The sequence below is a fragment of the Oncorhynchus keta genome, chromosome 13 (assembly GCF_023373465.1).
Source record: "Oncorhynchus keta strain PuntledgeMale-10-30-2019 chromosome 13, Oket_V2, whole genome shotgun sequence".
NCBI classification, from domain to species: Eukaryota; Metazoa; Chordata; class Actinopteri; order Salmoniformes; family Salmonidae; genus Oncorhynchus; species Oncorhynchus keta.
This window is the reverse complement of record NC_068433.1, coordinates 6485574-6501337: the sequence shown is the minus strand read 5'-3', so window position 1 is coordinate 6501337 and position 15764 is coordinate 6485574. Positions and strand designations below refer to the sequence as shown.

Sequence of the window (15764 nt, the reverse complement as noted above, 5' to 3'; positions counted from 1 at the left end):
GCAGGGCCTTAATAGGGAGAAGAGGCCTCCGGCAGGGCCTTAATAGGGAGAAGAGGCCTCCGGCAGGGCCTTAATAGGGAGAAGAGGCCTCCGGCAGGGCCTACTACTGTATGTACTACTGGACTAGTTATATGTTGTGGTATTAATGTGGCAGAATATAAACAGTGTAGTTATTCACTCCGCAAGGCAATCAAACAAGATAAAACGTCAATATAGAGATAAAGTGGAGTCGCAATTCAATGGCTCAGACGTATGTTTAAAGAAAATTCAACCAGGCAAGTCTGTTAATAACAAATTGTTATTTTCAATGACGGCCTAGGAACAGTGGGTTAACTGCCTGTTCAGGGGCAAAACGACAGATTTTTTACTTTGTCAGCTCGGGGATTCAATGTAACCACTAGGCTACCTGCCGCCCCAGGGACCACAGACAATCAGGGACCACAGACAATCAGGGACCACAGACAATCAGGGACCACAGACAATCAGGGACCACAGACAATCAGGGACCACAGACAATCAGGGACCACAGACAATCAGGGACCACAGACAATCAGGGACCACAGACAATCAGGGACCACAGACAATCAGGGACCACAGACAATCAGGGACCACAGACAATCAGGGACTATAGACAATCAGGGACCACAGACAATCAGGGACTACAGTGCCACCAACGCGGCCCGCTACCAAGGACTGTGGGCTCTCCTCCGTGGCCGGCGTGAGTAAAACATTTAAATGTGTTAACCCTCACAAAACTTATGGCCTATATGGCATCCTTAGCCGCGTCCTCAGAGCATGTGCAGACCATCTGGCTGGTGTGTTTACGGGCATATTCAATCTCTCCCTATCCCAGTCTGCTGTCCCCACATGCTTCAAGATTGCCACCATTGTTCCTCAAGAAGGCAAAGGTAACTGAACTAAATGATTATCGCCCCACAAGGGTGTGTGCTCAGCCCCCTCCTGTACTCTCTGTTCACCCATGACTGCGTGGCCAAGCATGCCTCCAACTCAATCATCAAGTTTGCAGATGACACAACAGCAGTAGGCTTGATTACCAAAGATGACGAGACAGCCTACAGAGAGGAGGTGAGGGCTCTGGGAGTGTGGTGCCTGGAAAACAACCTCTTACTCCACGTCAACAAAAAAAAGGAGATGATCGCGGACTTCAGGAAACAGCAGAGGGTGCACCACCCATCCACATCGATGGGACCGCAGTGGAGCAGGTGGAAAGCTTCAAGTTCCTTGGCGTACACATCACTGACAATCTGAAATGGACCACCCACACAGATAGTGTGGAGAAGACGGCGCAATGGAGCCTCTTCAACCTCAGGAGGCTATAGAAATGTGGCTTGTCACCTAATACTCTCGTAAAACTTTTACAGATGCACAATTGAGAGCATCCTGTTGGGCTGTATGACCGCCTGATGCGGCAACTGCACCGCCCGCAACCGCAAGGCTCTCTAAAGGGCGGTACGGTCTGCCCAACACATTACTGGGGGCAAACTACCCGCCCTCCAGGACACCTGCAGCACCCGATGTCACAGGAAGGCCAAAAAGATCATCAAGGACATCAACCAGCCGAGCCACAGCCTGTTCACCACCGCAATCATTCAGAAGGCGAGGTCAGTAGAGGTGCATCAAAGCCAGGAGCAAGAGACTGAACAACAGCTTCTATTTCAAGGCCATCAGACTGTTAAACAGCCATCACTAGCACATTAGAGGCTGCTGCCTATAGGCATAGACTAGGACTCCCTGGCCACTTTAAGGAATGGAACACTAGTCACTTAATGTTTACATATCTGGCATTATTTATCTCATATGTATATACTGTATATTTATATACATCTCATACATATATACTGTATTCTATACTATTCTACAGTATCTTAGTCACTTAATAATGTTTACTTATCTGGCATTACTCATCTCATATGTATATACTGTTTTCTATACTATTCTACAGTATCTTAGTTCGTTCTGTCTGACATGGCTCAGCCATAGTCTTAATTCATTCATACTAGATTTGTATGTATTAGGTAGTTGTTGTGGAATTGTTAGATTACTTGTTAGACATTACAGCACTTTCAGAGCTAGAAGCACAAGCATTTTGCTACACTCACAATAACATCTGCTAACCATCTGTATGTGACCAATACAATTTCATTTGTTGTGTTATGTGTTGTGGTGTTATACAGTACCAGTCAAAAGTTTGGACACACCTACTCATTCAAGGGTTTTTCTTTATCTTAACTACATCTATACATTGTAGAATAATAGTGAATACATCAAAACGATGAAATAACACATATGGAATCAAAAAAACAAAAAAACAACCCTTACAGAGCCTGGAGGTGTTTTTTGGATCATTGTCCTGTTGAAAAACAAATGATAGTCCCACTAAGCGCAAACCAGATAGGATGGCATATCACTGCAGAATGCTGTGGTAGCCATGCTTGTTAATTGTGCCTAGAATTCTAAATAAATCAGACAGTGTCACCAGCAAAGCACCCCCACACCATAACACCTCCTCCTCCATGCTTCATGGTAGGAACCACACATGCGGTGATCATCCGTTCACCTAGTCTGAGTCTCACAAAGACACGGCGTTTAGAACCAAAACTCTCAAATTTGAACTCGTCAGACCAAAGAACCTAAATTGTAATTACTTTGCTACTATGACCTATTTATTGCTTACCTCCTCACGCCATTTGCACACACTTTATGTTTGTTTATTCCATGTGTAACTCCGTGTTGTTGTGTTGCACTGCTTTGCTTTATTCTTGGTCAGGTCGCAGTTGTAAATGAGAACTTGTTCTCAACTAGCCTTCCTGGTTAAATAAAAGGTGAAATAAAATAAAAAGATTTCCACTGATCTAATGTACATTGCTCGTGTTTCTTGGCCCAAGCAAGTCTCTTGTTCTTATTGCTGTCCTTTAGTAGTGGTTTCTTTGCAGCAATTCAACCATGAAGGCCTGATTCATGCAGTCTCCTCTGAACAGTTCAGATGTATCTGTTACTTGAACTCTGTGAAGCATTTAATAAGGCTGCAATCTGAGGTGCAGTTAACTCTAATGAACTTATCCTCTGCAGCAGAGGTAACTCTGAGTCTTCCTTTCCTGTGGCGGTCCTCATGAGAGCCAGTTCCATCATAGTGCTTGATTGTTTTTGTGACTACACTTGAAGAAATGTATTGAAATATTCCATATTGACTGACCTTCATGTCTTAAAGTAATGATGGACTGTCGTTTCTCTTTGCTTATTTGAGCTGATCTTGCCATAATATGGACTTGGTATTTTACCAAATAAGGCTATCTTTTATATACCACCCCGACCTTGTCACAACACAACTGATTGGCTCAAACGCATTAACAAGGAAAGAAATTCCACAAATGAACCTTTAACAAGGCACACCTGTTAATTGAAATGCATTCCAGGTGACTACCTCATGAAGCTAGTTGAGAGAATGCCAAGATGTCATCAAAGGGTGGCAACTCTGAAGAATCTAAAATATATGTCGATTTGTTTAACAAATTTTTGGTTTCTACATGTGTTATTTTGTAGTTTTAATGTCTAATGAGGAGGTGTGTCCAAACATTTGACTGGTACTGTATATTTTGTTATACAGTATGTTGTGTTGTTTTTGTGCAAATACTCTGGCAAAAATAGTGTTAGTAACCGATGATACTATTTGAAAAGGCATTGCTGCTATGCAAAATAGTCCCTTTATTTTCATTCAAATCAGAGTCATTTCTTTGTTACAAAGATCATAGATTGACTTAATGCTGTCATTAGACAGTGTTTGGAAACTACTGTGATTATAATTGTTTTAACAGGAATGACAGAGAAGCTGTACTGAAAAGCGTAAAACCTAACACACACCAGCACGTGTAATTACAACGTCTACATTTCTAGAACAAACGTTTTACATGAAAAGACTCCTTCAAATTCCTCAATTCCACAAAGCTCAACGAAACACAATGGAAATTAAAAGCGTGACAGTCAGGAGGAACAAAAACACCATGGTAACAAGACAACGGAAGTCAAAAACATATTGTAAAGCTACTGCAATTATTGCGATATGTGTTCTGACACAAAGGCAGAGGACACCGGGGCCCGAGTGGGCCCCGACACAAAGTCTGTCACCAGCGGCATGGGGGCTGCATGGCTCCCTCCCTTGGTCCCTGGGGGTCAAAGTTCACTGTGTATGCCCCGCTGCCTCAGCGCCGGCTGACAGGACGCGGGAGTCTGAAGCTCCATGACGTACTGGCATTTGCTGGGCTCCTTTACCGATCTCAAGGCTGTCTCTGTCCCACATATCAACATGACCTAGAAAAACAAACGAGGCAATGGAGGGAGATAGTCACGGAGAAGAAGTGAATAGAAGAGAGAGACATTGTTAAGTCAAGAGGCTTGTCGTTTGCCTCTCGTAAAAGGACCGTGTGGAGAAGCACCAGATATGTGGCATTTCTGCTGTGTATTTTAACGAGCTTTACATTTGTGGATCTCTACACATTCGTTGTATGAATGTTGTTGATACAGAATTACTGTCGTGATACCGTGGTAGAATAAGAGGAACTAATGATCAAATTAGGCCCAACACTTAAATTGTAGTTCGTTTTCAGAATTATTTTTTTCAACAACACATTCAGACACACACAAATTACGCTACCACTTTTACTCGACACCCAGCGTCATAACCATGCTATGATATGTTATAACAGCTGTTATAACAGCTGTCATGACCCATAAATTGTGTTATTTTACGGCTGGTTATTACATTTACATTTAAGTCATTTAGCAGACGCTCTTATCCAGAGCGACTTACATGTTATGACACCTACATAAGAGTGTCAAAACACACAAAACCGACCACACGAGGCAGAACCTTCCAGAACCTTCCATTACACCATAGGCTAGGTGTCAACAGTGTGTTCATGTTGTATTTTCTGAAATGGGACCACAGTAAATGACAGTACTAATGTTTTGGTTTGCGATAGGTTTCATTACTGACCCACCGTCACACCACCGTGATTTTGGACTTCTATAACCTCTTTTACACATTGTGTGTTTGAGCTACAGACTTCTGAGTCGTACCCTTTTGGATTCGTCTATTTTCCTCCGCATTAGTCTGAGTAACGGGCGGGGGGCTGCGCTAGAGTGGTGTTAGTGAGACAAAGGAGGATCCTGGGAATGTTAACGAAAACACCCGTAGAGTCTGAACGGTTTCAGCCACACACTAATTAAAACCATCTGAGAAAAGCAGAGACTCTCACGGGCACGTTTTGCTCTATGACCTCACAAGCTACAGAAGAGTTATTGACATAAGAGGTTCTTCTACATAGAAGATTCCAAAACATAGTGTCTATAATATTGTAAGGGGTTAATCTACATAGGTCATAGGACATCCCAGAACATAGTGTCTATAATACTGTAAGGGGTTCTTCTACATAGAAGATCCCAGGACATAGTGTCTATAATACTGTAAGGGGTTCTTCTACATAGAAGATCCCAGGACATAGTGTCTATAATACTGTAAGGGGTTCTTCTACATAGTAGACCATAGTAAATCCCAGAACATAGTGTCTATAATACTGTAAGGGGTTCTTCTACATAGAAGATCCCAGGACATAGTGTCTATAATACTGTAAGGGGTTATTCTACATAGATCATAGGACATCCCAGAACATAGTGTCTATAATACTGTAAGGGGTTCTTCTACATAGTAGACCATAGTAAATCCCAGGACATAGTGTCTATAATACTGTAAGGGGTTCTTCTACATAGAAAATCCCAGAACATAGTGTCTATAATACTGTAAGGGGTTCTTCTACATAGACTATAGGACATCCCAGGACATAGTGTCTATAATACTGTAAGGGGTTCTTCTACATAGACTATAGGACATCCCAGGACATAGTGTCTATAATACTGTAAGGGGTTCTTCTACATAGACTATAGGAAATCCCAGGTCATAGTGTCTATAATACTGTAAGGGGTTCTTCTACATAGGTCCTTCTGTAGCTCAGTTGGTAGAGCACGGCGCTTGTAACGCCAGGGTAGTGGGTTCGATTCCCGGGACCACCCATACGTAGAATGTATGCACACATGACTGTAAGTCGCTTTGGATAAAAGCGTCTGCTAAATGGCATATATTATTATTATTATATTATCATAGGAAATCCCAGGTCATAGTGTCTATAATACTGTAAGGGGTTCTTCTACATAGACTATAGGACATCCCAGGTCATAGTGTCTATAATACTGTAAGGGGCTCTTCTACATAGATCATAGGAAATCCCAGGTCATAGTGTCTATAATACTGTAAGGGGTTCTTCTACATAGACTATAGGACATCCCAGGACATAGTGTCTATAATACTGTAAGGGGTTCTTCTACATAGACTATAGGACATCCCAGGACATAGTGTCTATAATACTGTAAGGGGTTCTTCTACATAGACTATAGGACATCCCAGGTCATAGTGTCTATAATACTGTAAGGGGTTCTTCTACATAGACTATAGGACATCCCAGAACATAGTGTCTATAATACTGTAAGGGGTTCTTCTACATAGAAGATCCCAGAACATAGTGTCTATAATACTGTAACGCCACGTTGCACCACAGACTGTCCAGGAGTTGGCGGATGCTTTAGTCCAGGTCTGGGAGGAGATCCCTCAGGAGACCATCCGCCACCTCATCAGGAGAATGCTCAGGCATTGTAGGGAGGTCATACAGGCACGTGGAGGCCACAAACACTACTGAGCCTCATTTTGACTTGTTTTAAGGACATTACATCAAAGTTGGATCAGCCTGTAGTGTGGTTTTCCACTTTAATTTTGAGTGTGACTCCAAATCCAGACCTCCATGGGTTGATAAATTTGATTTCCATTGATCATTTTTGTGTGATTTTGTTGTCAGCACATTCAACTATGTAAAGAAAAAAGTATTTAATAAGAATATTTCATTCATTCAGATCTAGGATGTGTTATTTTAGTGTTCCCTTTATTTTTTTGAGCAGTGTATATATATATATATATATATATGGTATATCTACAATATATTCCAGTTAGAGACCAAATCCACGGTCCATAACACACACATAAGCCCGAGCCTTTTGAATCTAATTAATAAACACTAAGTCCGACCCTTCCAGTGTTCCAGTGTCTTTTAAACAGGCACACCGCACGGGTCCCTTTGGCTTTGAATTAGTTTCATACCCGGCATTGAAACAATGCCGTCCACTGCCCGCATTACCATTCTCCCGCTAAGGGGTAGAGAAGCCTCTTTTCACCGAGGTAAAAGAGCAAAGCCGGCTTCAGAATTTCAAATATAATGAGGGACGACTTCTTCTCGCGGAGACTTCTCATTTATGCCGTATGCACACGTTTTGGAAAAGGAAGTGTTATCAAAGGAATTCAATTGAGGCTTTTCAAAGGGCCTCTGGATGGTAGGAACATATATTTACAGATGATTGGAAACCATTTAAACTGTTGAAGGGGTTGGGGGGGACGCTGTAAAAAATGAGATGATTAAACATGCTACATTTTTAATTGAACAAATTCCTGCTGTTAGAGACGAGACATTGTGAACTCTGTGTGAGAGAGAGAGTGAAGTGACTGGAGACATTGTGAACTCTGTGAGAGTGAAGTGACTGGAGACATTGGAGACATTGTGAACTATGTGAGAGAGTGAAGTGACTGGAGACATTGTGAACTCTGTGAGAGAGTGAAGTGACTGGAGACATTGTGAACTCTGAGAGAGAGAGAGAAGTGACTGGAGACATTGTGAACTATGTGAGAGTGAAGTGACTGGAGACATTGTGAACTCTGTGAGAGAGAGAGTGAAGTGACTGGAGACATTGTGAACTCTGTGAGAGAGAGAGTGAAGAGACTGGAGACATTGTGAACTCTGTGAGAGAGAGACTGGAGACATTGTGAACTCTGTGAGAGAGAGAGAAGTGACTGGAGACATTGTGAACTCTGTGAGAGAGAGAGAAGTGACTGGAGACATTGTGAACTCTGTGAGAGAGTGAAGTGACTGGAAACATTGTGAACTCTGTGTGAGAGAGAGAGAGAGAGAGAGAGTGAAGTGACTGGAGACATTGTGAACTCTGTGAGAGAGTGAGTGACTGGAGACATTGTGAACTCTGTGAGAGAGAGAGAGTGACAGGACGGACAGAGAAATGTAGGTGAAGAGTATGTCTGCTACTGTCTTCAGCCCTGTTTTTGTTTCACCTTTTATGGGACTTCAGTAATCGGTGGTTTCACAAAGTGTCTTTCTACTAGTGAATAGTGTACAACGATAGCATGAGGATGAAAATGGCATCTATCGCTGTCTGTCTGTCTGCCTATCCATGTCTTCCTACCTCTTTGCCTGCCTGTCTGTCTGTCTGCCTGTATGTCTGTCTTCTTGTCTATCTGCCTGTCTGTGTCTTCCTACCACATCTGTCTGTCTGTCTGCCTATCCATGTCTTCCTACCTCTTTGTCTGTCTGTCTGTCTGTCTGTCTGTCTGTCTGTCTGTCTGTCTGTCTGTCTGTCTTCCTACCTCTTTGTCTGTCTGTCTGCCTGTATGTCTGTCTTCCTGTCTACCTGCCTGTCTGTGTCTTCCTACCTTGTCTGTCTGTCTGTCTGTCTGTCTGTCTGTCTGTCTGTCTGTCTGTCTGTCTGTCTGTCTGTCTGTCTGTGTCTTCCTACCTCGTCTGTCTGTCTGTCTGTCTGTCTGTCTGTCTGTCTGTCTGTCTGTCTTCCTACCTCTTTGTCTGTCTGTCTGCCTGTATGTCTGTCTTCCAGCCTACCTGCCTGTCTGTGTCTTCCTACTTCGTCTGTCTGTCTGTGTCTTCCTACCTCGTCCGTCTGTCTGCCTGCCTGTGTCTTCCTACCCTGTCTGTCTGTCTGTCTGTCTGTCTGTCTGTCTGTCTGTCTGTCTGTGTCTTCCTACCTCTTTGTCTGTCTGTCTGCCTGTATGTCTGTCTTCCTGTCTACCTGCCTGTCTGTGTCTTCCTACCTCGTCTGTCTGTCTGTCTGTCTGTCTGTCTGTCTGTCTGTCTGTCTGTCTGTCTGTTTCTGTGCCCTTTACAGTACAGTAACATCCCATTAATGTACTTACCATGGTGTTTCTGGTAGGGCCTTGCCAGCAGGGCTCTCCACTCTCATACCTCATCTGGCAATAGGGGTTCTCTGGTGGCCCCGCCCATGACCCCCACTTCCTGAAACAGACAGAGAGCAGATATAAACTCCATTCATTATTATAATCCCAAATTCCTGATAAATATTGAGACAAAAATGTTGACATCACTTAGCACCAGGTTTACTAACTGGGCAAAACAAAAGTCTAGCGGAGGTGGCTGCAGTGCCTTCTGCTAGTCCCTGGTGCCTGGCGCTTGTCTGTCTCTCCTCCGACAAAACATATGAATTACCATTTGTGTGAGTTAATTCTCTGTACTGTTCTGCACAGAGAGGTAGAGGAGAACAATAATACTGAACCAGATACCAAATAAGGTGTTTCCTTCCCGTGCGATGGCGAAATACATTTTACCTCAGCTTTATGGTTCTAGTTAATATGGTTCCGACTCTTTATTTCACCTTTTATTTAACCAGGTAGGCTAGTTGAGAACAAGTTCTCATTTACAACTGTGACCTGGCCAAGATAAAGCAAAGCAGTGCGACACAACAGTAAATAGTGAACCTCAATGATTGTTGGTTAGAGTGACAGGGTTGTGATTCTGATTCCAGTCTGTTTCTGAATAGGCCTACTGAGTTAAAAGGAGCAATCAGCAGTTGAAACAATAACGAGTTCTCGGGTTTGAAAAAAAAAAAGCTGAGGGACGGGGCTGGAGAAAATGATCATCCACGGAATATCAAATGTGTCGTTTTAAACCATGTTTTGAGGCTATACAGCGATTGTTTACATTTGCATTGTTTACAAACATTGGCCTCGGACAAGCTTATATGTCGGGTTCTGAATGTGGGGCGACAGTTGAACGAAAGCTCATGAGGCATTTATACTTTATATTAATCACAAATCAATGCGTACATATAATTCATTTATTAATCCAAAATGGCTGTAGCTAAATGGATTGTCCCTTCAAGAGTAAGTCGCATTGGACAAGAGAGACCATATATATATATATATAAACACGTGGTTGCATATCGTCTCAGATTATTTATTTGTTTAGTTAGACATCAAACAGAAATCACTATTAATATTAAATGTCAGACCTTGCTGAAAATAATGACACAGAAAAGGAGATTATTGGATGATCGCTGAGGGATAAATATAGAGAGAAACACAAAACCCTTTTCAGTAGAAATGTACACTCACTGGGTCCCCTGTCTAATATCACTCATCTGTCCTCATAGGCAACAAGCCCATTCTATGACATTTAAACATTCTTTAGCCTTGTCCAGATTGAGAGACACGGACAGCGGGTCTTAAGGTCCCTGACTTCAACTAGCTCCTTTTCACGGCATCCATGTCTCCATATCACCATGTCTCCATATAACCATGCCTCCATATCACCATGCCTCCATATCACCATGTCTCCATATCACCATGCCTCCATATCACCATGTCTCCATATCACCATGTCTCCATATCACCATGTGTCTATGTCTCCATATCACCATGCCTCCATATCACCATGCCTCCATATCACCATGCCTCCATATCACCATGTCTCCATATCACCATGTCTCCATATCACCATGTCTCCATATCACCATGTGTCTATGTCTCCATATCACCATGCCTCCATATCACCATGCCTCCATATCACCATGCCTCCATATCTCCATGCCTCCATATCACCATGTCTCCATATCACCATGTCTCCATATCACCATGTCTCCATATCACCATGTCTCCATATCACCATGTCTCCATATCACCATGTCTCCATATCACCATGTCTCCATATCACCATGTCTCCATATCACCATGTCTCCATATCACCATGTCTCCATATCACCATGTCTCCATATCACCATGTCTCCATATCACCATGCCTCCATATCACCATGTCTCCATATCAACCATGTCTCCATATCACCATGTCTCCATATCACCATGTCTCCATATCACCATGCCTCCATATCACCATGCCTCCATATCACCATGCCTCCATATCACCATGCCTCCATATCACCATGTATCCATATCACCATGTGTCTATGCCTCCATATCACCATGTCTCCATATCACCATGCCTCCATATCACCATGCCTCCATATCACCATGCCTCCATATCACCATGCCTCCATATCACCATGTGTCTATGTCTCCATATCACCATGCCTCCATATCACCATGCCTCCATATCACCATGCCTCCATATCACCATGTCTCCATATCACCATGCCTCCATATCACCATGTCTCCATATCACCATGCCTCCATATCACCATGTCTCCATATCACCATGTGTCTATGTCTCCATATCACCATGTCTCCATATCACCATGTGTCTATGTCTCCATATCACCATGTGTCTATGTCTCCATATCACCATGTCTCCATATCACCATGTGTCCATATCACCATATCACCATGTGTCTATGTCTCCATATCACCATGTCTCCATATCACCATGTCTCCATATCACCATGCCTCCATATCACCATGTCTCCATATCACCATGTCTCCATATCACCATGTGTCTATGTCTCCATATCACCATGTGTCTATGTCTCCATGTCTCCATATCACCATGCCTCCATATCACCATGTCTCCATATCACCATGTGTCTATGTCTCCATATCACCATGTGTCTATGTCTCCATGTCTCCATATCACCATGTCTCCATATCACCATGTCTCCATATCACAATGTGTCTATGTCTCCATATCACCATATCACCATGCCTCCATATCACCATATCACCATGTCTCCATATCACCATGTGTCTATGTCTCCATATCACCATATCACCATATCACCATGTGTCTATGTCTCCATATCACCATGTCTCCATATCACCATGTGTCTATGTCTCCATATCACCATGCCTCCATATCACCATGCCTCCATATCACCATGTCTCCATATCACCATGTCTCCATATCACCATGTCTCCATATCACCATGCCTCCATATCACCATGCCTCCATATCACCATGCCTCCATGTCTCCATATCACCATGTCTCCATATCACCATGTCTCCATATCACCATGTGTCTATGTCTCCATATCATCATGTCTCCATATCACCATGTCTCCATATCACCATGCCTCCATATCACCATGTCTCCATATCATCATGTGTCTATGTCTCCATATCACCATGTCTCCATATCACCATGTCTCCATATCACCATGTCTCCATATCACCATGCCTCCATATCACCATGTCTCCATATCATCATGTGTCTATGTCTCCATATCACCATGTCTCCATATCACCATGTCTCCATATCACCATGCCTCCATATCACCATGCCTCCATATCACCATGTCTCCATATCACCATGTCTCCATATCACCATGTCTCCATATCATCATGTGTCTATGTCTCCATATCACCATGTCTCCATATCACCATGTGTCTATGTCTCCATATCATCATGTGTCTATGTCTCCATATCACCATGCCTCCATATCACCATGTCTCCATATCACCATGTCTCCATATCACCATGTCTCCATATCACCATGTCTCCATATCACCATGTCTCCATATCACCATGTCTCCATATCACCATGTCTCCATATCACCATGTGTCTATGTCTCCATATCACCATGTCTCCATATCACCATGTGTCTATGTCTCCATATCACCATGTCTCCATATCACCATGTGTCTATGTCTCCATATCACCATGTCTCCATATCACCATGTGTCTATGTCTCCATATCATCATGTCTCCATATCACCATGTCTCCATATCACCATGTCTCCATATCACCATGTCTCCATATCACCATGTCTCCATATCACCATGTCTCCATATCACCATGCCTCCATATCACCATGTCTCCATATCACCATGTCTCCATATCACCATGTCTCCATATCACCATGTGTCTATGTCTCCATATCACCATGTCTCCATATCACCATGTGTCCATGTCTCCATATCACCATGTCTCCATATCACCATGCCTCCATATCACCATGCCTCCATATCACCATGTCTCCATATCACCATGTCTCCATATCACCATGTCTCCATATCACCATGTCTCCATATCACCATGTCTCCATATCACCATGTCTCCATATCACCATGTCTCTCCATATCACCATGTCTCCATATCTCCATATCACCATGTCTCCATATCACCATGCTCCATATCACCATGTCTCCATATCACCATGTCTCCATATCACCATGTCTCCATATCACCATGTCTCCATATCACCATGTCTCCATATCACCATGTCTCCATATCACCATGTGTCCATATCACCATGTCTCCATATCACCATGTCTCCATATCACCCATATCTCCATATCACCATGTCTCCATATCACCATGTCTCCATATCACCATGCCTCCATATCACCATGTCTCCATATCACCATGTCTCCATATCACCATGTCTCCATATCACCATGTCTCCATATCACCATGTCTCCATATCACCATGTCTCCATATCACCATGTCTCCATATCACCATGTCTCCATATCACCATGTCTCCATATCACCATGTCTCCATATCACCATGTGTCTATGTCTCCATATCACCATGTCTCCATATCACCATGTCTCCATATCACCATGTCTCCATATCACCATATCACCATGTCTCCATATCACCATGTCTCCATATCACCATGTCTCCATATCACCATGTCTCCATATCACCATGTCTCCATATCACCATGTCTCCATATCACCATGTGTCTATGTCTCCATATCACCATGTCTCCATATCACCATGTCTCCATATCACCATGTCTCCATATCACCATGCCTCCATATCACCATGTCTCCATATCACCATGTCTCCATATCACCATGTCTCCATATCACCATGTCTCCATATCACCATGTCTCCATATCACCATGTCTCCATATCACCATGTCTCCATATCACCATGTCTCCATATCACCATGTCTCCATATCACCATGTCTCCATATCACCATGTCTCCATATCACCATGTCTCCATATCACCATGTGTCATATCACACCATCTCCATATCACCATGTCTCCATATCACCATGTCTCCATATCACCATGTGTCCATGTCTCCATATCACCATGTCTCCATATCACCATGTCTCCATATCACCATGTCTCATATCCATATCACCATGCCTCCATATCACCATGTCTCCATATCACCATGCCTCCATATCACCATGTCTCCATATCACCATGTCTCCATATCACCATGTCTCCATATCACCATGCCTCCATATCACCATGTCTCCATATCACCATGTGTCTATGTCACCATGCCTCCATATCACCATGTCTCCATATCACCATGTCTCCATATCACCATGTCTCCATATCACCATGTCTCCATATCACCATGTCTCCATATCACCATGTCTCCATATCACCATGTCTCCATATCACCATGTCTCCATATCACCATGTCTCCATATCACCATGTCTCCATATCACCATGCCTCCATATCACCATGTCTCCATATCACCATGTCTCCATATCACCATGTCTCCATATCACCATGTCTCCATATCACCATGTCTCCATATCACCATGTCTCCATATCACCATGTCTCCATATCACCATGCCTCCATATCACCATGTCTCCATATCACCATGTCTCCATATCACCATGTGTCTATGTCTCCATATCACCATGTCTCCATATCACCATGCCTCCATATCACCATGTGTCTATGTCTCCATATCACCATGTCTCCATATCACAATGTCTCCATATCACCATGTCTCCATATCACCATGTGTCTATGTCTCCATATCACAATGTCTCCATATCACCATGCCTCCATATCACCATATCACCATGTCTCCATATCACCATGTGTCTATGTATCCATGTCACCATGTGTCTATGTATCCATGCCACCATGTGTCTATGTCTCCATGCCACCATGTGTCTATGTCTCCATATCACCATGTGTCTATGTCTCCATATCACCATGTGTCTATGTCTCCATATCACCATGTGTCTATGTATCCATGCCACCATGTGTCTATGTCTCCATATCACCATGTGTCTATGTATCCATATCACCATGTGTCTATGTCTCCATATCACCATGCCTCCATATCACCATGTGTCTATGTCTCCATATCACCATGCCTCCATATCACCATGTGTCTATGTCTCCATGCCACCATGTCTCCATATCACCATGCCTCCATATCACCATGTGTCTATGTCTCCATGCCACCATGTCTCCATATCACCATGTGTCTATGTCTCCATGTCACCATGTGTCTATGTCTCCATGCCACCATGTGTCTATGTCTCCATGCCACCATGTGTCTATGTCTCCATGTCTCCATGTATCCATGCCACCATGTGTCTATGTCTCCATGTCACCATGTGTCTATGTCTCCATGCCACCATGTGTCTATGTCTCCATGTCTCCATGCCACCATGTGTCTATGTCTCCATGCCACCATGTGTCTATGTCTCCATGTCACCATGTGTCTATGTCTCCATGCCACCATGTGTCTATGTCTCCATGCCACCATGTGTCATCACCATGTCTCCATGCCACCATGTGTCTATGTATCCATGTCACCATGTGTCTATGTCTCCATGCCACCATGTGTCATATATGTCTCCATGTCACCATGTGTCTAT

The 15764-nt window shown here is 43.3% G+C and overlaps 1 protein-coding gene across 2 annotated transcripts in view; it reads right to left on the bottom strand.

The window, feature by feature from the left end:
- Positions 1-3703: 3703 nt before the first annotated feature.
- The window catches only part of LOC118371767 (glucosidase 2 subunit beta-like), a 317257-nt gene continuing 305196 nt past the window's right edge, over positions 3704-15764 (bottom strand). For both annotated transcript variants that reach the window (XM_052459258.1, XM_052459259.1), the window contains 2 exons: positions 9110-9209; positions 3704-4326 (listed from right to left, as the gene is read on the bottom strand). In XM_052459258.1, the coding sequence (XP_052315218.1) occupies positions 4189-4326; positions 9110-9209 (238 nt within the window). In that variant the 3' untranslated portion in view covers positions 3704-4188. The remainder of the gene's footprint in view (positions 4327-9109; positions 9210-15764) is intronic.